This window comes from Leopardus geoffroyi, chromosome C1 (assembly GCF_018350155.1).
Source record: "Leopardus geoffroyi isolate Oge1 chromosome C1, O.geoffroyi_Oge1_pat1.0, whole genome shotgun sequence".
NCBI lineage: Eukaryota > Metazoa > Chordata > Mammalia > Carnivora > Felidae > Leopardus > Leopardus geoffroyi.
Window position 1 is genome coordinate 42,588,079 of NC_059328.1, and position 23,804 is coordinate 42,611,882.

At 37.2% G+C, this 23,804-nt stretch overlaps 1 protein-coding gene across 1 annotated transcript in view; it reads left to right on the plus strand.

The window, feature by feature from the left end:
* The window catches only part of ZYG11B (zyg-11 family member B, cell cycle regulator), a 93,418-nt gene that overhangs the window by 40,554 nt on the left and 29,060 nt on the right, over positions 1 to 23,804 (plus strand). The window contains exons 4-12 of the mRNA XM_045477420.1: positions 6,447 to 6,587; positions 9,244 to 9,420; positions 10,782 to 10,846; positions 14,676 to 14,775; positions 15,270 to 15,320; positions 17,773 to 17,934; positions 18,040 to 18,087; positions 22,034 to 22,231; positions 22,365 to 22,417. Of these exons, the coding sequence (XP_045333376.1) occupies positions 6,447 to 6,587; positions 9,244 to 9,420; positions 10,782 to 10,846; positions 14,676 to 14,775; positions 15,270 to 15,320; positions 17,773 to 17,934; positions 18,040 to 18,087; positions 22,034 to 22,231; positions 22,365 to 22,417 (995 nt within the window). The remainder of the gene's footprint in view (positions 1 to 6,446; positions 6,588 to 9,243; positions 9,421 to 10,781; positions 10,847 to 14,675; positions 14,776 to 15,269; positions 15,321 to 17,772; positions 17,935 to 18,039; positions 18,088 to 22,033; positions 22,232 to 22,364; positions 22,418 to 23,804) is intronic.

Below are 23,804 nucleotides of genomic sequence, written 5' to 3' on the forward strand. Positions count from 1 at the left end.
AGACTTGGAAAGATCGCATAAGCCAGGTTCAGGGCAACAAGAAGTGTGAGGACCTTACTTAACAACTTGTTATGGAACAAGACAGATGTTTAGCACAGGGCTTGTTGATGAAGGAAATATAAAAATGTAAATTACTATTGTAATGTTACAAATTGCTGCCTAGCAAATTGGTCTGATAGTAAAGAATGACAAAAATTAGAAGAGAAGAAATCCCTGTGTGCTGAGAATTGAGGGAGAATTTCCCAGAAAAGGTGAGCTTGACCTGTGTCCTGAAGGATGGAAGGAATGTGTTCCTGGTACATTAAGCTAAATAATATTCTCAAGGCAAAAATCCTACCAGAGGATCTGATGTGATACCAGAGCAGTAAAATTTTTGCTAATTCTTTTTAAAAACCAACAGTCTTTTCAGTGAATCAGCCTAAGTTGCAAAATTGAGGCTAGTAGGACATCTGTATTCCATAATGCCTCTGTGAAAACAAGTTTGATTTCACAAACAGAACGGTTATTGCTTTGAAATCTTGGCCATATGAAGCACCTACTTTATTTGCTATTATTGTGTAGTTTCTACCTCTGTAAACATTGAAGCAGTAATTCTCAACCTGGACTACAATTAAAATCATCTAGAGTATAATTATGTGAGATGATGGACATGTTAACCAACCTTATGGTAATCATTTCACAGTATATACATGTATTAAACGATCATGTTGTGCACCTTAAACTTATACAGTGATATATATCAATTATATCTTGATAAAGCTGGAAAAAAAATTTAAGTTTTGTTTATTTAAGTAATCTACACCCAATGTGGGGCTCAAACTCACAACCCTGAGATCAAGAGTCGCTTGCTACTCTGACTGCGACAGCCAGGCAACCCTGGAAAAAATTTTTGATTAAAAGAAATCACTTGTAGAGCTTTAACAATTAAATCAGAACCACAGGGAAGTGGGGCTCAGGCATCAGTATTTTTTTAAAGCTCCCGAGGTGATTGCAATATATAGCTAAAGTTGAGAATCGTTTTAAAATAATTTTTTTTTTTTAAAAAAAAGGAGAACATGGGGTGGGGGGCGCCTGGCTGGGTTAATTGGGAGAGCATGCAACTCTTGATCTCAGGGTCATGAGGCCTAGCCCCACATTGGGTGTAGAGATTATTTTAAAAAAAGAAACATACTTAAAGAGATCATTGGAACTTTTGCCCTTTATTCAACTATATTCAAAAATTGATGTTCCTTTTAAGTTATTTGTTTACTAATTTGAGAACTGAAAAATAGTCATGTTAAGGAAGGAGAGCCGAGATTACCAAATCTCTTTTTTAAAAATAGTCCAGTGTAGGGGCACACCTGGGTGGCTCAGTCTATTAAGCGTCCAACTCTTGGTTTCGGCTCAGGTCATGATCTCACTGTTTCTTGAGTACAAGCCCTGTGTCAGGCTGCGTGCTGACAGGGCGGAGCCTGCTTGGGATTCTCTCTCTCCTCTTTCTCTTCCCCTCCCCTACTTGCACTGTCTCTGTCTCTCTCAAAATAAATTTAAAAGACTTAAATTTTTTTTTTTAAATCGCCCAGTTAAGCAAAGTTGATGAAAAACTTGTCTGAAATGATTGTCTTAGTAGTATGATGCTTTAAATTAGTTGAGGTTGGCTTTTTGGCTTTACGTGCCTCAGTTTTTTAGGCCACACTAAAGAAGGTAAGAAATAGAAACACTGTGACTCTCCAGTATTCCTTATGAGGCATTATGTGGTACTCTGAGTTGGTGGTTATAAGAACAAGTGGTTTGTTTATCACACTTTCATGTATATTACTTAGTTGGATTTCTTGACTCTCTGAGAGAGGTATTATTGCCCTCAGTGAGAGGGAATGGCTTTAAGGGTTACAACCAACTGATACTAGAGTCTGCCTTTGTGTTGGACTATTTGATGCCAAAGTATGTGTCCTTTCCACTACATCTCCTTGTCTGTATTTGAGAATCTTAAGTTTTTCCTACTTACCATAGAATTTCTGTCGTCAGTATTTCCCCACCAAATTTGCTCTCCTGTCACCATCAGCTTCCTGAATCTTCCATTTTTCCACAACTACCATCTTTTCTTTTTTCTTTTATTTTCCTTTCTTTTCTTTTCTTTTCTTTTCTCTTCTCTTCTCTTCTCTTCTCTTCTCTTCTCTTCTCTTCTCTTCTTAGAAAGAAAGCATGAATGGGGAAGAGGGACAAAGGGTGAAAGAGAGAATCTTAAGCAGACTCCACATGCATGGAGCCTGACATGGGGCTTGATCTCACAACTGTGGGATCATGACGTGAGCTGAAATCAAGAGTTGGACACTCAACCAACTAAGCCACCCAGGTGCCCCTCCACAACTAGGATTTGTTGGCCATCTCATTCCCAGACTTTGGGGTAATCTAGCATGCTGTGGTTCCCAATCCCTGAGAATCACTGGAAATGTGCTAAATCAAGTATTAGTTCTTAGTCTTTATCTTATTTGATCTAAGGTGGTATTTGTCACAGTTGATGTTATGCTCCTTTTTTTTTTTAATGTTTATTTTTTGAGAGAGAGAGAGAGAGAGACAGAATGTGAATGGGGGAGGGGCACAGAGAGAGAGAGAGGGAGACACAGAATCCGAAGCAAGCTTCAGACTCTGGGCTGTCAGCACAGAGTCCGACGTGGGGCTCGAACCCACGAACCGCGAGATCATGACCTGAGCCAAAGTCAGACGCTTAACTGACTGAGCCACCCAGGAGCCCCTGATGTTATCCTCCTTGAAATACTTATTTTTACTCAGCTTCCTGGGTATCACTCTTGTCTTGTTTTTGTAAAAAACTCTTCTTCCTCTCCCAGGTTTCTAAATATTAGAGTGTTCCTTTTCTTGGTCCTTAAATCTATATGCTAGACTTCTCCCTTGAACTAAGACCCCTATATTGAACTGTAATAATCAACATTCAGTGAAGATGTATATAAGTTTTTAGGCAGAAGAATTGGTCCATTTCAAAAAACATTTACTAAGTACTTTTATTTATTTATTTATTTATTTATTTATTTATTTATTTATTTATTAAAAACCCCAAACAGCTCTTTATATGTACTGGGAAGGACTGATCTCAAAAGTATATTGTTAAGTGAAAAACACACAATTTTGAATAGAGCATACAGGAAGCAACTTATGTAATAACAAGTACAGGCACATGTATGTATATGTTTGTAATGGATTGAATGTGTCACCCCCAAAATTGATATATTGAAACCTTAATCCCATTGTGGTGGTATTTGGAGGTGGGCCCTTTGGGAGGTAATTAGGCCATGGGGTAGAGCCCTCATAAATGGGAATAGTGCCCTTATTTAAGGCTAGAGAGCTAGCTAGCCCTCCTTCTACCATATGAAGATATGAGAAGTCTGTAATCTGTAACTCAAAAAAGGGCCTTCACGAGAATCCAACCATGCTGGCACCTCGATCTTGTACCTCCAGGCTCCAGAACTTGGTAATTTTTTTTTTAATTAAGTTTATTTATTTTGAGAAAAAGAGTGGGGAAGGGGCAGAGAGAGAGGGAGAAAGAGAATCCCAAAATGAGATGAGTGGCTCTATCTCAAAGCCATGAAATCAATCATGACCTGAGCTGATATCAGGAGTCAGACACTTAATAGAGCCACCCAGGCACCCCTATTTATTTATTTATTTATTTATTTATTTATTTATTTATTTTTAATGTTTATTTATTTTTTAGACAGAGAGAGAAAATAGAGGAGGGTTAAAGAGAGAAGGAGACAGAGGATCCAAAGCAGGCTCTGTACTGACAGCAGAGAGCCTGATGTCAACCACGAGATCAAGACCTGAGCTGAAGTCAGACATTTAACCACTGAGTCACCAAGGCTCTCTGAACTTGGTAATTTTTTATACAGGAATCACTTTAGGTCATCTGCCATAATGAACCCCTTTCTCCCACAGCATCAATCTCCCCTCCTGGCGTTCTGGGCTGCCGTTCTGGGCTGCCGTGTTCTCTCAGTTGTAAATTCAGGGACAGCTTCAAAGACAGTCTCCTACTGAGTACTTTTTAAAGATGTCTGAGTTAGTGCCCCTGCCCTCGAGGAATTCTATTCTAGTGGAGAGGATACAGATAAATTTTAAAATAGCTTTAATTCAGTGTGGAAGATGCTATAATAGAGTTATATACAGAGTGCTATAAGAAAATTTTTCCTTAGGGGCTCCTGGTTGTCTTAGTCTGTTAAGTGTCCGGACTCTTGAAATCCACTCAAGTCATAATCTCACGGCTGTGAGATCAAGCCCCGCATCAGTCTCTGTGCTGACAACATGGAACCTGCTTGGGATTCTCTTTCTCCCTTTTTCTCTGTCTCTCCCCTGCTTGCTTTTTCTCTCTCAAAATAAATAAACATTTAAGAACAAAAAAGGAAAGAAAAGGAAAATTTTCCTTAGAATATAAATTTTAATTTTACTCAGTATATTAAATATTAACAAGGCTTAATTTAGTGGTTGAGGACATTTTCTCTGTTTTAACCTGGGTGGCTCAGTCATTTAAATGTCTGGCTCTTGATTTTGGCTCAGGTCATGGTCTCATGGTTGGTGAGATTGAGCTCCTATCAGCCTGCTTGGGATTCTTGGTGTCCCTCTCTCTTTGCCCCCTGCCCCTCCCCCCCATCCCTGGCTGGCACTCTTGACATACAAACACACACCTTAAATTAATTAATTAATTAATTTGTTTGAGAAACTAATACATACAGATACTTGTTTTTTATCATCTAGCATATGAACTTGACTTAACTGAAGATGCTTATAGTTTGAGGAGCCAGACTACTTGATTTGAAGGTTTATCACTGGCTAGAGAAGTATTGATCACTGAATAAAACATACATGCAGCGAAATTTGTTTAGAGTATTTAATTCCCAATAACAAAAATTCTTTAATTTTACATTCAAAGATAACTTGAGGCTGTATTTCATATAGATATTAAAAAGTAGTTGAATCAACCAGATGTGAGTAAATCAAGTATTACTGAAATCATTGTTATACATTTTCTACATTTTCCTGCTTATAATCCTTTTTATTTCACATAATATTTTAATGTCTTTCTAAATCTAAGAAAATCTAAGAAAAAGTTTAGGATGATTCAAAAAGAACTGAACACTTAGAAATTTTTCATTATTCAATAACCATTTATATATGTGAGTACATAATCAAGACCAATATGTATGTGTGTATATTTTACATAGTTTAAAAAGAATTTGTAAAAAAACTTCCCTTGTTATTTCTACAGTCTTATAAATGCTTAATATGTGCTCTTGTGTCAATTGGCACACATCTGTCCTGTAGTCTATCTTCCAACTTAAAGAGATTAGCTCCTTGAATGACAGATAGAGGTTGTTTTTGCTTTTTTTTTTTTTTTTTTACCTTAATGTGAATAAGACAGATGTCAAGACCATAAATAACAAATGTGTAGCTTAAGAAGGTGCAAATAAGGTGAACACACTTGAGGACATTACTCAGGTTAATAAATAGAACTTTTCAGCTACCCTGAAGTTCTGTGTGCCCCATCTAGATCACAGCTCCCTCTTTCTCCACAAAAGTAACCTCTTTCCTGACTTGAATAATATGTCCTTGCTTTGTTTTTTCAATTTTTTAAATGTTTTATTCATTTTTTGAGAAAGAGAGAGACAGAATATGAATGGGAAAGGGGCAGAAAGAAAGGGAGACACAGAATCTGAAGTAGGCTCCAGACTCCCAGCTGTCAGCACAGAGTCCGATGCGGGGCTCGAACTCACAAACCGTGAGATCATGCTTTTTTAAATCTCTCTCAAAAATGAATAAACATTAAAAATAAAAAATTAAAAGATCAGAGAAAAAAGGCCAGTGTAGCTTTAACATTGAGTTAGGGAAGTTAAGGGGTTACTTTAATGGAGAGATAAGAATCTAATCACGTGATAAGGGTTTATAAATAGTGTTAAGGGGCGCCTGGGTGGCGCAGTCGGTTAGGCGTCCGACTTCAGCCAGGTCACGATCTCGCGGTCCGGGAGTTCGAGCCCCGCGTCGGGCTCTGAGCTGATGGCTCAGAGCCTGGAGCCTGTTTCCGATTCTGTGTCTCCCTCTCTCTCTGCCCCTCCCCCGTTCATGCTCTGTCTCTCTCTGTCCCAAAAATAAATAAACGTTGAAAAAAAAAAAAAATTTAAAAAAAAAAAAAAAAAAAAAAATAGTGTTAAATATCTTAGGATTTACTTTAGGTGCACTATAGAAAATCTTACCCATAGGCTTATAGGGGGGTCTAAGCCTATCTAACATCTCTTTAGCATATGTCCACCTTCACAGGATGACTATCCTGGGTAGTTTGGAAAGTAATCATTCCCATTTGTTTCAGGCCTTACATAGTTATCCTGGGTGCCATCTATGCAAATGATGTTTAGAAAGTTAGAGGGTTGAAAAAATCCTAAAAACTAATCTTCTGGCTATGTTCAAAGGTGTCTGGAGAAGCCAATGAAACTCAGATTGCAGAAGCATTGAAGCGGTACAGTGAACGGGCATTCTTTGTCCGGGAAGCCCTATTTCACCTTTTTAGCCTGACTCATGTGATGGAAAAAACAAAGCCAGAAATTTTAAAGGTAAGAATAAGGAACATGAACATTTTGAAATTATCTCCCTTGATATAGATGATGGTTTTGTGAAGAAAATAGTGAAAATTTGCATTTAATCTTTGGACTTTGGGGGGTGGGGTGGGTAATGGGATTGATGATGTATGATTTTAATTTTTAACCATAAATGAGAGAGAAAATAGTTGCATAAAGTTTTTGAGGTATTATAGTAGTCTCATTAAGCAACATCATTGCCTTCCACCTCATATTTAACTACCTAAAACCAGTGACCAGTGTGTTATTTTTTTCACCATCTATAGTAGAAAATTGAATTATAACACTAGAATTACAATACTGCATTGTATTGCTTCCATATAGACTTTTTAAAGAAATACAATATTGGAATTCCATAAGGCATCTTTCCATGACACTTATTAACCACCTGTGCTTTCATAATTAATTCATGTTATTCCTCAATTAAAATCTCTTAACCAAGACAGCTTTTGAAGGCCAAGAAAGTATGTTTTTTTTTTTTAAGTAGGCTCCAGGCACAGTGTGTAGTCAAACTTGGGGCTTGATCCCATGACCGGGAGATCATGACCTGAGCTGAAATCAAGAGTCGTATGCTTGGGGCACCTGGGTGGCTCAGTCAGTTAAGTGTCCGACTTCGGCCCAGGTCATGATCTCACAGTTCATGAGTTTGAGCCCTGCGTCGGGCTGTATGCTGACAATTCAGAGCCTGGAGCCTGCTTCACATTCTGTGTCTCCCCCTCTCTGTCCCTTCCCTGCTCATGCTCTCTCTCTCTCTCTCTCTCTCTCTCAAAGAATAAATAAACATTAAAAAAAAAAAAAAAAAGAGTTGGATGCTTAACTGACCGAGCCATCCAGGTGCCCCAAGAAAGGAAGAAAGGAAGATTCTTAATTTTAGTTGATAGCATAGGGCAGTGTTTGTTAGAATGTGGTCCTTTGGGGGCGCCTGGGTGGCTCAGTTGGTTAAGCGACCGACTTCGGCTTAGGTCATGATCTCACAGTTTGTGAGTTCGAGCCCCGTGTCAGGCTCTGTGCTGACAGCTCAGAGCCTGGAGCCTACTTCAGATTCTGTGTCTCCCCCTCTCTCTACCTCTCCCCTGCTCAAGCTCTGTGTCTCTGTCTCTCAATAATAAATAAATGTTAAAAAAATTAAAAAAAAAAAAAAAGAATGTGGTCCTTTGTCCACCAGAAGTCTGGGATATTGTTTATTTTAAAAGCATATTTGTAAAAATAAAAACAAAATTTTAAATAAAAAAATAATAAAAGTATATTTGTGAACCCCACTCCAAGGAATTTAGATTCAATAGGGCTGGATGAGGACAGGAATCTCCATTTTTATAATCCCCAAAGATAATTCTTTTACACATTTGAAGCCAGTGAATATAGGACTGTATTATATTTGATGCCTCATTTAGTGGGCACAATAATCCCAAGAGAAAAGTTTTATCTCTTATTTTACAGATTGTGTAACTGAGGGTCTGTGAGATTAAATAATGTAACAGTAAGTTAGTGGCAGAGCCAAAAATGACTTAACCAGCCAGTTACCTTAAATTTTGAGAATGGGGTGCTTAACATTTCAATCACTGAGATGCTATTATCCCCAACACCTGTCATCCCCTCCATATATACCAGAGGATATTGGTACTTGGTATATGAACTATCTTTTTTTGGTTTTGGTTACTATGAACCTGAGCAACAAAGGACCTCTAGTCCTCATCTAAAATACTTATTCATTGATTCAGGGAATGGTACAGAGAAATTTAAAAGAATATAGACAATTCTTTTAAGGAATTTAGCTGCAAAAGAGCGCAAAGGAAAAAGATGATAGTTAACCGAAGAAGGTTTTTTTTTTCTTTTTTAAGATGGGAGAAAAATAGCTTGTTTGTCCTATGCTAATATGAATGATCCAGTACAGAATGAAAAATTGATATAGGGGAGGGAAGAAGAGCTGGAGCAATGTCCTTGAGTAAACAAGAAGGGAAAGATCTAGCATATAAGTGCAGGGCCTACTTTCAGAGATGAGCCCAAAAGATCCTTTATGGTAGTAGGCAGGAAGGCAGCATTTGGGTGTTTGTATACTGGTAAAGGGGATACATGTGGTAGTGAGAATCCCAAAGTCTTCTCTGAATGTTTTCATTTTCTCAGTGTAATTGGAAGCAAGGTCTTCAGCTGATAGTGAAGATTGGGAGGATTGAGGAGAGAGGAAAAGATGAGAAGTGGTTATCTAGGCCCAGAGGGAAGTGAATGGATTTTATGGTACTGTAACTTTAGCAGTGTCCTCAAGGAACTGAATGTCGGGATTTGAAAATGAAAAGTTTGCCACTTGTTTACTCTAAAGTCAGTAAAAATTTATTTAGTGCTTAGTGTATAATAGGCACTGTACTATGTCTGAAAAATACAAAGATGAGTTATCTGAATAGAGAAAATTTATTAGCCCAACAGAAAAATACCTCAACATGAACAACTTGATACCTTCCTGAACCAGGTAGGCAGGAACTACGTGTTGATGAGTGACTACTATGCCCTTGGCTCTTTGCACTTGAGGATAAAAAAGATAAGACATCATAGAAATTATCATAGATAACAAAGTAATGATGCTATGTTAAGAGGGCTTGTATTTATACTGTAAATAAAAAGAACTAATTTTTTTTTCCAGCTTGTGGTTACTGGGATGAGAAACCACCCTATGAATTTGCCAGTACAACTTGCTGCAAGCGCCTGTGTATTTAACTTAACTAAGCAAGATCTTGCTGCAGGAATGCCTGTCCGACTGCTGGCCGATGTGACCCATTTGCTGCTCAAAGCCATGGAACATTTTCCCAATCACCAGCAGGTAAGCATGTGGGAATTCCTAATCAAGTAGTCCTTTTAGTATCCCCTACCCTCCTCCTTATCTCCATAAAGTTCGATTTAGTAGACCAAGACTAGAATTTCAAATGCCTTTACAGGCTGTAAAGTAATAAATTTATGGTATGACTGAGTGTAGGACAACAGAAAAGTAGAAAACTAAAGAGTGCATTCCCTGCCTAAAAGTATTTAAATCCAAATGTTGAGGGAAATAGTGCAAACCATAAAAAAACACATCTTCCACCTCAATCTTGAGTTTGTGATAATTTCAGCAAACAGCCATAGCCTATTTGTTCTGGGCCAGGCACTATCAAGTACTGGGATACAGAAACGAATAAGACGTGGATATTCTGTTTCTAGCAGTATGGTAGACTACATAACCTGTCCTGTCCTCAGGATGAAAACTAAAAATGTTGCTTGAATTATACTAAAAAATTTTTTTAAATTTAATTTGGGAGAGAGAGAGCATATGTGCATATATGCAGGGGGAGGGCAGGGTGAGAGGGGAGGGAATCATAAGCAGGCTTCACTCCCATTAGCATGCAGGACTCAGTCTCATGAATCGTGAGATCATGACGAGCTGAAATCAACAGTCAGATGCTCAACCAAATGAGCCACCCAGGTACCCTTATATTTTTAATTAAAATTTAGCAGGCAGTTGATAAATTAATAAAAAATACTCAGAGGTTGGGGTGCCTGAGTGGCTCAGTCAGTTGAGTGTCTGACTTTGGCTCAGGTCATGATCTCACAGTTCGTGAGTTCAAGCCCCACATCAGGCTCACTGCAGTCAGCGCAGAGCCCACTTTGGATCCTCTGTCTCCCTCTCTCTCTGCCCTCCTCTGTTCATGCTACCTCTCTATCTCTGTCAAAAATAAATAAACATTAAAAAAAATTATGTTAAAAAAATACTCAGAGGTGAAAAACCAAGTAAAAATGACAACCCAGATTGGTGAGTAAATCATTAAAGATAGCTTCCCTCATTGAGGGCAGTTGCCAAATTGGATGAACTTTAGGCTTTGGCTTTTGTGGCCTCTGGAAGCCAGGTGGACAGAGGAAAAAGCAAGATCCACCCAAAGGCCACCAGAAGGGAAGGAGATTAGCTGGTATTAATTCTGTTTATTATCCTATCTTGTCTAATGGAGACAAAAAAAAAAAAAAAAAATGTGCAAGTAAACTTGTATGGGTCCAGTGGAAGTTAGTCTTTCAACAATAGGTGGGCAGAATAAAAGTTGTAAGAAATCATTGGTATTTCATCAGCCACCTTTTTTTTTATAAACGGTACCCCTGGTTAAAAAATAACAAAGCAATATTTCATTCAGGAATTTTTTTCTCCCTTTGGTTCTTTAGTTACAGAAGAATTGCCTCCTTTCACTTTGCAGTGACCGGATCCTTCAAGATGTTCCATTCAACAGGCAAGTGATACCCTAGAACTTAAAATGGGGCAAAATCTGTCTTGGGCCATTTCTTACCAGTTGGGATATCCTTGGTGTACAGTTAATTAAGTGGATGGGATTGTGCATTAACTTATGAAATGCTAACTCTACTTTCTCTAATTTAGTACTTTGACATTCCTGATAGCAGCTTGGCCCCTGTTTTCATAGCCCTTTGCTTAAAAATGTATATTTTTATATTATGGTTTTTAGAATATCCACACAATATTGTAGGCTGAAGAAACCGAGGCATTTAGATTCCATGTCTTGATCAGAGTTTTGTGTCTAGTGACTACAAGGCTAGAAAGACTCAAGTCTTCTAGTTCTAGGTCCAGTGTTCTTTTCTCTGTATCATATCTCTTATTATTACTGTTATTTGATACTGAGTTATAGAAGAAACTTCTTAACCAGAGGTTAAGGGAGGTTAGATAGTTGGATTCAAATAAGTATAAACGATTCCCTTGTTTTCTAGGATACTGTGATTTGAGAGCTAAAAAGGCGATTTTTTTTGTCATCTTAGTATTTTAAATATAATTTTTTAATGGTGGTATTTTGAAAAAATATATCTTATGGTTTTATGAAAAGTGTATATCTCAAGCAGCAATTTTACTGTGATTTACTTTTATTCAGGTAACAGTACACTGTTATCTGGCACAGCTGAGGAATGAGGTGTTCCATTTACTATTTCAAATAAATAGTTTGGATAAAAATATAACAACAGTTATCTCATGTAGATTACTAATTTTATTTTATAAATATTGAGGATCTGTACTGATTACACGAAGTCATCTCTAGGAAGGACATAGTCACTCTCCTAAAAGAAAAGTATCAACTAACCGAAGATTTGGCAAATTTTTTTAAAGGGGCAGCAAATAATATTTTGGGCTTATGAGCCATAGGGTCTCTGTTGGAACTACTTAACTCTGCCAGTGTACCTCCAAAGCAGTCATAGACAATATATAAAAAATGGGGATTTTACTATGTTTCAGTAAAACTTTAGAAAACAGGCAGCTCGACCCACAGCTATTAAAATCACTATATGTAGGCTACAGTTTACTTACCTCTGCTCTAGCCAATGCACTCTGCTAGATTTGAGCTTCTTTGTGGTCAGAGATTGTGATTGGTTAATCTCTTTGTCTCTAGTGCTTAAGTGGATGTTTGGTGGATGAATGAATGAAAAATGAGTATAACAGAAGACAGAATTTTTCATAGAAGAAGATGACAGAATGCATTGGGCCCCCAAACGAGGAGGGAAAGATTTCATCTGATTGGTGATCATTAAAGATTTCATGTTAGTGATGGCATTTGAGATCATAAAGATAACAACTAACCTGTATAAAGCACTTCCTATTGCCAGATGCTATGCTAAATGTTTTACTTATGCTTATTCAGTCCTTACAAGCAGTCTTGTGAAATCGTTACTTTTGTAATCTTAATTTTATAGATGAAGAAACAGAGGCATAGAGAGGTTTAGTAGCTTTCTTAAGGTGATAAGATAGCAAGTAGCAGAATTTAGATTTTAAATCCAGAATGGCTCCAGAACCTCTACTTTTTACATCCATGCTGTGTTGCTTTGAAGATGAGAGCTGGTTGAATTGATTGTTTTATGTTGTGGGAACTGCACAAATAAAGGCACAGAAGAAGTTGATGATAATACCAGTAAAAAATGACCTTTATCAAAAGCTTGGTATGTGCCAAGTTCTATACTAAATCTTAAGCTTTATGTGTAGTATCGTTTAATCCTCACAACAATCCTATAGAATAGATCTTATCATTTTGCAGGTGAAAAAAATAGAAGTTCATAGCGATTAAGGAAATTGCCCTAGGTTCCCAAAGTTAGTAAGTGGTAGAAATGATACTTGAATCCAGACTGAATTCAGTGTGTGTGATATGCTTAATGACTTTATGGCATTGCTTCACATGGTAAAAGAGTTTATTTTATTATATCAGCAACATTAGGTAGAACTAAAATTCAAACCCCAAAATGCAAGGAAGTTCAGAATCTGTGCTGTTAACTATCAAGCTATCTTAACTCATAACTAGGGCATGTTTGGGGACTAACAAGCAGTAAGCATAGGGTAGGCAGGAAAAAAGATGTGAAAGTATGGGCCCATTGTTAGAGTCCAAAAATACTGTGAATACAGGAGTGACATCATAACTAAGTTTTCTGACAGATTTATGTATTACAGATGTGTAGACACAAATTGAAGGGAAAACAATGGAGGCAGAATGGCCCATTAGGAATCTATCATAAAACAATCAGAGATGGCCTTGGGAATAGACAGGAGGCAACAGTAAATTTGATGGAATTTGCAGAGGAGTACTTTATATCACTATAATTCAGCCAGCATGTATGAAACACTGTGTGTAAAGCTCTGTAATGAGTTCTTGGTAAAGAGGGCTAAATAGGATATGGTCCTTTACCCCAAGGAACAGGTGAGGCTACAGATAACCACAGCTCTCTGACAGAGTTACAAACAAATGCTAAGGAGCAGTGAGAAGGCAATGATAAACTTGTCAAGGAAAGCTTCTCATAGGAAGTGATATATGAGCTGAGTCTTGAAAGATGAAATTGTGGGTAAGATAATCAGATATATTCTGTGGTCGTGTCCTGATTTCTCTCCTGTCTCACACCCCACATTCAGTCCTTTGACAAAGCCAGTTATCTTCAAAATATATCTAGAATTCAACCATTTCTCATTACTTCCATTTCTACCACTTGGACTGGGCTAAAAGTGATTTCTGTCCTGAATCATGTGGTAGCCTCTGAACTGTTCTCTTTGCTTCTTTCTTTGCCCTCTTGAAGTTCATTTTAAACACAGCTAATAGGATAATCCTATTAAAAATATAAGTCAGTTCATGTCATATCTCTGCTTAGGATCTTTCTATGGCTTTCCATCTCATCTGGAATAAAAGCTAATTCTTTACAAAGACTAAGATCTGGTCCCCCTGTTACCTCTGACCTCATCTCTTTTTAAAAATTTTTTAAATTAATTAATTAATTAATTAATTAATTACATTTTTTTTTTTTTTAATGACTTCATCTCTTGGTACTACACTTCTTGTTGTTCTCTCTGTTCTGGCCTCACTGGCTTCCATGCTATTTCTCAAAACCTCCAGAAATACTCCCTATTCAGGGTCCTTGTATCTACCTTTCCCTCTGCCTGGAATGCTTTTCCCCTAGATATCCACATGGCCAGCTCTCTTACTTCCTTAAAAGTTTCAGTGAGGCTTTTCCTAGTTACCGTACCTAAAATTCAACATTTCCTATCCTTTTTACCTGTTTACTCCTTTTTTCTCTATAGCATATACCATAGGTTTTACTTGTTTGGTTTATGATCTGGTGTCCATACTGCGATGTAAGCTCTATGAGAGTAGAGATATTTTCCTGTTTTGTTCACTACTCGATCTCCAGCACCAGGAACAATATCTGGAACAAAGCAGGGGCTCAATAAATGTTTGTGAATGAATGAATGAATATTTATTTCTGTTGTGCTAGGTACTGTAAGGAACCCAGACAAAACTCAATACAGTGTAGAAATCACTGCAGAATAGAAATATGTTACAATCTAGAAAATGAATGCGGGATAGTTTTGATATTTTCCAAACTCTTGTTTCTTTACAAAGTTTCAGAATTAATAATGAGGCACCGGCTCCAGAACACGAAGTATAATTGTTATTCTGTATCAGTTAAGAGGAATTTTCCCTTTCTTTCGCACCTACCTGAATTGTAGCATCAGCTCAGCTAGAGCTGTAAGACTGTGCTTGAGCCTCCAGGATTCATTCATGAAACCCTCTTGTGTGTTTTCAGGTTTGAAGCAGCCAAGCTTGTCATGCAGTGGCTCTGCAACCATGAGGATCAAAACATGCAAAGGATGGCAGTTGCTATCATTTCCATCCTGGCTGCCAAGGTACCTGAACTCCTATGATTGAATAATTTTATGTAGGCAGCTATTTCCCATTACAGTCACTACTTCCCCCAAAATCTATATGCCAGAAAAGTTAGTACATCTCTTCGCCAGTCTGTTTGTTCAGTCTACGTTCAATATTGCAGAACTGCATGTTAATCAAAGATTTTAGTCTGACCTTTAGAGTTTGTTACAGTGAATGATATTAAACTGACACTAACCAGGGGCGCCTGGGTGGCTTGGTCGGTTAAGCGTCCGACTTCGGCTCAGGTCATAATCTCACAGCCCGTGGGTTCGAGCCCCGTGTCGGGCTCTGTGCTGACCGCTCAGAGCCTGCAGCCTGTTTCAGATTCTGTGTCTCCCTCTCTCTGACCCTCCCCTGCTCATGCTCTGTCTCTCTCTGTCTCAAAAATAAATAAACGTTAAAAAATAAATAAATAAACTGACACTAACTAGTGAGTTCTTGAACATTTACTTTGTCATCTGCTTGCTTATAGCTTTCTACAGAACAAACTGCACAGCTTGGTGCTGAACTCTTCATTGTCAGGGTAAGTCTGTTATACCCTCTATGCAGATCATTAGAGAGTTTTCATTTTCATTGTTTTCAGGCAGTGTTGTGTTATCTTCTGGTATTTCATTACTTTTAACTGGATGTATTCACTTATTTTCATAGAGGTAGCTTTATTCCCTAACAGAGGTGGAAAGAGCCTTGAACTAGGAGTCCGATGACCTAAGATCTAACTTGTAAACTCAGTTTGTCAATTTAGACAAATTATGTGAACCATTGGAACCTAAATAAGCCTTAAGATCCTATCTAGTTCTAAAATTCTGTTATTTTGTTATTTATGAAGAAAATGTAGACACTGCCATAGGCATAAGATTGTGCTACATGCTTTGGGGGGAAAAGATAATTTAGATAACTGACAAATGATTTTGCTTGCTTACACTCAGTTGAGGAGATGATATAGTGAACAATGAAAAGTTTAAAAGCTTTAAAGAAAATAAATATAAACAGTGTTCTTGGGAAGAGTGGAGGAAAGCAGTCCACTTCAGAGTTTCTTGTTACAATCCTGTCATGATGTATGTGAACAATAATGGTAGATAGAAAAGGCAAATGAAAGACTTCCCCTTTTTAAGATTTTAGTTTTAAGTAATCTCTACACCTGACATGGGGCTCAACCCACAAGAGTCACACTCTTTACCGGCTGAGCCAGCCGGGCAACCCGAAAGATTCCCTTTTTTTATGATTTACGAGTTATGTATATAATGAGAAAGTCATTCCTTTGATAAATATGTATAGGATACTTAGCAAATTTCTACCACCTTACTAGATGAGGGATTCACATCGAATTATATCTATAATTTCTGTTCGTAAGAGTAGTCTGTCTATAAGAAGTAGTAGAGAAAATAGTTATGTAGACATGGTTGTAATAAAATCTACTAAGTATAGTAATAGCAATATGAGTGAAAATAGTAATGTAAAGAGAGGAGAATGCTGTTGATGGTATGATGGAAAGAGTAGGAATTCTGGAGTCAACATATCTGGGTTTATTGCTAATTTTATCACTTACTAGCTGTAGTTTCTATAAACTACCTTATACAGTTATTATGAAGATTAAATGAAAAGGAAATTAAGATTAATTGAAGGGGTGGTGCCTGACCGGCTGTCAATAGAGCATGTGACTCTTATCTTGGGGTCATTAGCTCAAGCCCCACATCGAGCATAGGGCTTACTTTAAAAAAAAAATTAAGAAGGAATATATGCTAAGTACTTAGCACAAAATACAATATATGTTAGATAAGTAGAAAAGGATGCTACTTTTACTTAGTTTTTACTATTTTCAGGAATGATATTTTTAGTTTTAACTATGGCTATTTATTGCTATGTATGTGTTTCAGTAATTTTGGCTGGAGGTATAGTTAAAGATTTTAAGGAAGTCATCCACTTACATGCTTTGGGGGAAAATTAAGCTTAGTTTAAGCGGAAATTAGTAGCAGTAGTAGTGGTAATCACTAGCTTTTTTTTTTCTTTTTTTGAAGCTCTTAATTATCATTCACAATTTGCAGATGAGGAATCAAAGAATTAAATTAGCAAACAAGGTTACACAGATGCAAATTCTAGTACCACACTCTTAGACACTATGCTTATTAAGTTACATAATTGCACCTAGATGTTTTTGTTTCTTAAAAAATTTTTCCTGAATTGTATGTAACGTTAAGTAATAGTGTTCGTTAATGTTTTCTTGTATCTGTTTGAGCAGAGCACCCTCCCCCCCCCCCAAATTATTATCTAAAAATGGAGTTATGGGTGCCTTATCTAGGTCTCAAAACATTCACTTTTCAAACTTAAATTTCTTAGGGTAAGGCTATAGTAGAAATGATTTACAAAGGGAATTTCAAAGCTGTGATGTTATTCAAAGCCAATGTAGATTTTAATTCTCTTACTATTATATGTAATTTGTCCTTTTTTTTTTTAAGGAAAACTTAGAATTATATAGAATTAGGTCTCCCAATTCTTATTTTCTCATACTAAGTTGACTATGATCAAATTACTTAATATTTCTCACAATTTCCTTTCCCCAAAAAATGGGTATAACAGTATTACAATATAGGATATAATTTGCTGATGTTTATAATAAATGTTAGTTTCATTTCCCCTTCTCCCCCTCCACTTTTTTTATCCCAGGATCTGAAATGAATATATGCTATGACTGATTGGGTAAGATAGTTTGTCCTAAGCTTTAATCATTTTGCATTTTATTTTATTTACAGGGTATTAGATTTTAGGGATGATGAGAATAATAAAGGATTTCTGAAGATCCTGTATTTTTTTTCTTGTTGAAGGAAAAATCTGATCCAAGAAGCTGGTTGTTGTACTTACAAAAACCTTTCTAGGAAATGTTTTAAGCCACAAGACCAATCCTCATGACTTGTGATTATTACCACCAATTGTAGTAACAGCTTAGTGATAAGAAATTCATTGTATTTTCCTTCTTTCAGCAACTTCTTCAAATAGTGAAGCAGAAAACCAATCAAAATTCAGTGGACACTACTTTGAAGTTTACTTTGAGTGCACTTTGGAACCTCACAGATGAATCTCCAACCACTTGCAGACATTTTATTGAAAACCAAGGGTTAGAACTCTTCATGCGGGTTCTAGAGGTTAGAATGGGAATTTAGCCTATAGTTTTGACATTGATTGATTAAAATATTCATTTATTATATTTGATTCTTTACGTAGTTATAGGTTTTTCTTTCTTTTTACAGTCTTTCCCAACTGAGTCATCCATTCAACAGAAAGTTCTAGGACTTTTGGTAAGATATAAATATTTCCTGCTAAATTCCAAGTGGTAATTAATTATTTTTCTTCTGAGATAATACATTGAAAGTTGTTTCTCTATTTGTAAACACTTAATGACATCAGAAAATATATACAATATAATAAAGTGGAAAAAAAAGCAGGCCATAAAACAATGTATACATATTAGGATTTTCACCACATTAAAAGGAAAAATATAAATTACATAATTTTCTGTATATTTTTTGGAATAATGCAAAGCTTTGTAGTAGGCCAATTTTACTTTTATAATCAGGGGGGAAAATCTCATTAAAAAATCTCACTAAATTGTAAGTGTTCTCACATGCTATGTTTGGTAATTAATAATTACTACTTAAAAGACTGCTTAACAAATTAGATATTCCAAGGGCACATGGGTGGCTCAGTCAGTTAAGTGTCCCAACTCTTGATTTCAGCTCAGGTCATGATCTCACAGTTTGTGAGTTCCAGCCCGGCATAGGGTGAGTTCGAGCCAGCTTCTGGTGAGCTCAAGCCCTGTTTCCAGTGAGCTCCGAGCCCTGCAGCGGGTGAGCTCAGGCTCTGCAGCAGGTGAACTTGAGTCCTGCTTCAGGCTGCAAGCTGACAGTGTGGAGCCTGCATGGGATTCTCTCTCTCCCTCTCTCTGCCCCTCATGGGATTTTCTTTTTACCTCTCTCTCTGCCCCTTGTTCACTCATGCTCTCTCTCTCTCTCTCAAAAATAAACAAACTAAAAAAAAAAGAGCTTAAATCACACACAAAAAAAATTAAAAAAACATAGTGAGCCCTCTAGGATTTGAGATAAATGTGAAGGATCAAATGTTTTGTTAACTTTAATCACTGCAACATTAGAAACATGCCTGTGTGGTAAAAGCTCTTTTTAGAGCAGATCTGTGCTTTTGAGGAATTAGATCATGGGAGGCATAGATTAGTGAGTAAAATATATATACATCAGTGTTTGTTTTACAGATGCAAGAGTATGAGATACTGAGCAATCAGAGATGGATTTTGGGGAAAGCTAAGGGCTGGCATTTAAAGAAGACCTATCTGTTCACTGTAGCTTCAGGCTAATGTAAAGTAGAAAATGTAAAAAGACCTAAATTCCCAGAAATAGGGAAGTATTAAATAAATTAAGGTATTTGATTATTTTATTCAGGGTTCATAGGGATTATTAGATACAGAAGTTGGTTCACATCACCACAAGAGGAAAGGTGGAATTTATTTTAAGTATTCCATAAGGCTTTAAGAGAGCTTCCATAGGGTTTTAAAAATGCTTTCTTTAATTTCAAAAAGAATACATGCTTATTATAACTAGTGAAACAGTGCAAAAGTGTATTTGAAAAGCTTAAGACTCTGTCCCCAGACTTCAATCATTTTCATTTCCATGAGGTAATTAATATTAATACAACCTGGTATGCTTTCTTCCAGATCTTTCTCCATTACTTTGTGTTTGAATTTTTTTTTTCAATAACCTATTTTGAAATATTGCATCTAAATTTTTTGTGATCAGAGAACATACTTTGATGTGAGTCCTTTGGAATTTATTGAGACTTGTGTATGACCCAGAATATGATCTTTGTAAATGTTCCGTGTGTAGTATGGAGCCTGCTTTGGATTCTCTCTCTCTTTCTCTCTTTGCCTTACCCCCCGCACACGCACACATGGGTCCATGCACTCTCTCTCTCAGTAAATAAAATGTTAAGAAAGAAGAAAAATGAATGGAAATGCCTTTTCATATTTGAATATGTGAGATTAGAGAGGAGCGATGATTGATCATTGATGCTGGTGGAAAAATAGATTATACACATTCATGTAGTGTATAGTTAAACTTGTCTCTTCTACCCTCTTTTTCATAGTTGAAGAAGAAAACTTGTTAGTCATTACAGAGAATACATTTGGACATGATGCCTTTCACTTTCATTTATTATAAAATGACTTAAGCTAAGGAACAAGTAGTCTCTTAATAATCCAAAGTTCAGTGTTTTGGTTCCTAAGAAATGGAATCAACATGTTAGGAAGAAAATTATTGTTTCATAGTAGATCAAATTAAGTTTTAAGAATGAAGATTAATCTTCAGAGCAGTATGTTAAGTTGGATCTTAGATCCTTTAGACCCATAGTCTAAGTTGGAAACCCCTCAGTTGTTTCCCATGCGAACAGAGGTCTTCCTTATGTACTGTGTAAGGAAGCCATCACACCCCAAGCCCAGATAAAACGTCTACCTTATATAGGCCAGCAGTCAAACTTTGGCATTCAGTAGAGGTCTAAGGCTGTGAAATTTTTAAGACACAAATTACTATAATGAGGGGTGACTGGCTGGCTTAGTTGGTAGAGCACGTGACTCTTGATATCAGGGTTGTAGGTTCAAGCCACATGTTAGGTGCAGAGATTACTTAAAAATAAAAAATCTTAAAAAACGATCACTATATTGCTCAAAGGGATGCTTTTTTGCCTTCATTTTATTTATGCTCTCCACATTATTCAGAACTGCTAATCCCTTTGTCCTTTTGATACACTCACCCCTCTCTGCTTTCTTGATAACCAAACTTTCCTGGTTTTTCTTCAACGTCTGTTACTGTTGCTTCTCAGCTTGGAGTTTCTCCAGACTACACAGATGGTATAAATTTGAACTACAATCTTGCATGAGGACAGCCCCTTATTGAAAATGGCAAGAGGGGCGCCTGGGTGGCGCAGTCGGTTAAGCGTCCGACTTCAGCCAGGTCACGATCTCGCGGTCCGTGAGTTCGAGCCCCGCGTCGGGCTCTGGGCTGATGGCTCAGAGCCTGGAGCCTGTTTCCGATTCTGTGTCTCCCTCTCTCTCTGCCCCTCCCCTGTTCATGCTCTGTCTCTCTCTGTCCCAAAAATAAATAAAAACGTTGAAAAAAAAATTAAAAAAAAAAAAAAAAAAAAAAAGAAAATGGCAAGAGAAGACTTTTCCTTTTAGGCCAGATCCCAGATTACAATAGGCCTCTTTTTCATTCACCTATGTCAGTCTGCTCTTTTTCTGAGGTGTGATACTTTGAAAGTCCTTGTCTTATATGTGAAGTCTTAGTTCCAGTTTTTAGCCTTACTTTCTGCCTTTGCATGGCTATTAAAACCCAGTGCTCTTGACTCTACAAGTCAGTGATGGCCTGTTACTGCTCTGGTTTGGTTCCCTATTTGCTTTTTATCCCAGCAGGTTACATATTTAAAGGTTGTTGGGTCACCTAGGTGGCTCAATCAGTTAAGTGTCTGACGCTTGATTTTGGCCCAGCTCATGATCAAGTCTTAGTTCATGGGATCGAGCCCCACATCCAACCTCTGTGCTGGCAGCACGGAGCCTGCTTTAGATTCTCTCTTTCCCTCTCTCTCTGCCCACCGACCCCCTTGTGCTCACATGCTCTCTCAAATAAATAAACATTTTGAAAATAAATAAACAAACAAATAAATAAAGGTTGTTAGCTGTTTTCCCACTATCACTTCTAGATATTTTATAGCAGGTGATTTTTTAGGTTATCCACCTCATCATTTTGCCTGAAAAAGGAACTCACTACTGTTTCTGTATTATTTTATTGTTTTGGGAGGAGAGAAAATAAATCACCCATAAACACACTGTGCTAACATAACAAAAGTCTTCACCTTTTATGTATATGCAGATACATATTTTTTTTTTAATGTTTATTTTTGAGACAGAGAGACAGAGAACGCGTGTGGGCACAAGTCAGGGAGGGGAGAGAGAAGAAGACAGATTATCTGAAGTGGGCTCTGCACTGACAGATGAGGGGCTCATACTCACAAACTGTGAGATCATGACCTGAGCCAAAGTCAGACACTTAACCAACTGAGCAACCCAGGCGCCCCTGCAGATACGTGTTTAAATTGTTACAATCTCTGTTCCTTCTTAGAATACAAATGGTCATTTAGCCATTATGCATATTACTTCAATTTTTATATCTTCTTTTTTTCCAGAATAATATAGCTGAAGTGCAAGAATTGCATTCTGAATTAATGTGGAAGGATTTTATAGACCACATCAGTAGCCTCCTGCATAGTGTTGAAGTGGAAGTCAGTTACTTTGCAGCTGGAATTATTGCCCATTTAATATCTAGAGGTGAACAAGCTTGGACATTGAGCCGTAGCCAGAGGAATTCTCTTCTGGATGATCTGGTAAGGTCATTTGGTGTTTTCTAGAAGCATACAAACAAACATTCATCGTAGTTAAGCTATCAGAGTTTCATAATGCAATAATGCAGTGCTGAATAAATATTGTATTCTTTCCTGTGTGTCTTGTGTCTTGCAGCATTCAGCTATTTTGAAATGGCCAACTCCAGAGTGTGAGATGGTAGCATACAGGTAATTAGCAAGATAATTAATATTAAGCCCTTAACCTAGTCATTTCGCTTGCTTGGAGATTATTCCTACCAGGTGTATAATGTATTTTCCCTCAGGCATCTATCTTCTTACTGGATTTAAAAGGATTGAAATATTTTCACTCTTTTCTGTTACCTGTCATTCATCATTTCTTCTTTCATTTCATATTTATTGAAGAAAGTGCCAAGGACCTGTTCTATGCTCTTGAAATTCAAAGATGAGTAAGACATGTTGCCTACATTGAAGAGGCAGAGGAGAGAATAGGTGAACTAGAAGATAAAATTATGGAAAAAGAGGAAGCTGAGAAAAAGAGAGATAAAAAATCCAGGAGTATGAGGGGAAAATTAGAGAACTAAGTGATGCACTAAAATAATCTATGCATAATTGGTATTCCAGAGGAGGAAGAGGGAGGGAAAGGTGCTGAAGGTGTACTTGAAGAAATAATAGCTGAGAACTTCCCTGATCTGGGGAAGGAAAAAGGCATTGAAATCCAAGAGGCACAGAGAACTCCCTTCAGACATAACTTGAATCCATCTTCTGCACGACATATCATAGTGAAACTGGCAAAATACAAGGATAAAGAGAAAATTCTGAAAGCAGCTAGGGATAAACGTGCTCTAACATATAAAGGGAAACAGATAAGACTCGTGACAGATCTCTCTACTGAAACTTGGCAGGCCAGAAAGGAATGGCAGGAAATCTTCAATGTGATGAACAGAAAATATATGCAGCTGAGAATCCTTTATCCAGCAAATCTGTCATTTAGAATAGAAGGAGAGATAAAGGTCTTCCCAAACAAACAAAAGCTGAAGGAATTCATCACCACTAAACCAGCCCTACAAGAGATCCTAAGGGAGATCCTGTGAGACAAAGTACCAGAGACAACGCTACAAGCATGAAACCTACAGACATCACAATGACTCTAAACTCATATCTTTCTATAATAACACTGAAGGTAAATGGACTAAATGCACCAACCAAAAGACATAGGGTATCAGAATGGATAAAAAAATAAGACCCATCTATTTGCTGTCTACAAGAAACTCATTTTAGACCTGAGGACACCTTCAGATTGAAAGTGAGGGGATGATGAACTATTTATCATGCTACTGGAAGTCAAAAGAGAGCTGGAGTAGCCATACTTATATCAGACAAACTAGACTTTAAAGGCTGTAACAAGAGATGAAGAAGGGCATTATATAATAATTACAGGGTCTATCCATCAGGAAGAGCTAACAATTATAAATGTCTATGCGCCAAATATGGGAGCCCCCAAATATATAAAACAATTACTCACAAACATAAGCAACCTTATTGATAAGAATGTGGTAATTGCAGGGGACTTTAACACCCCACTTACTGCAATGGA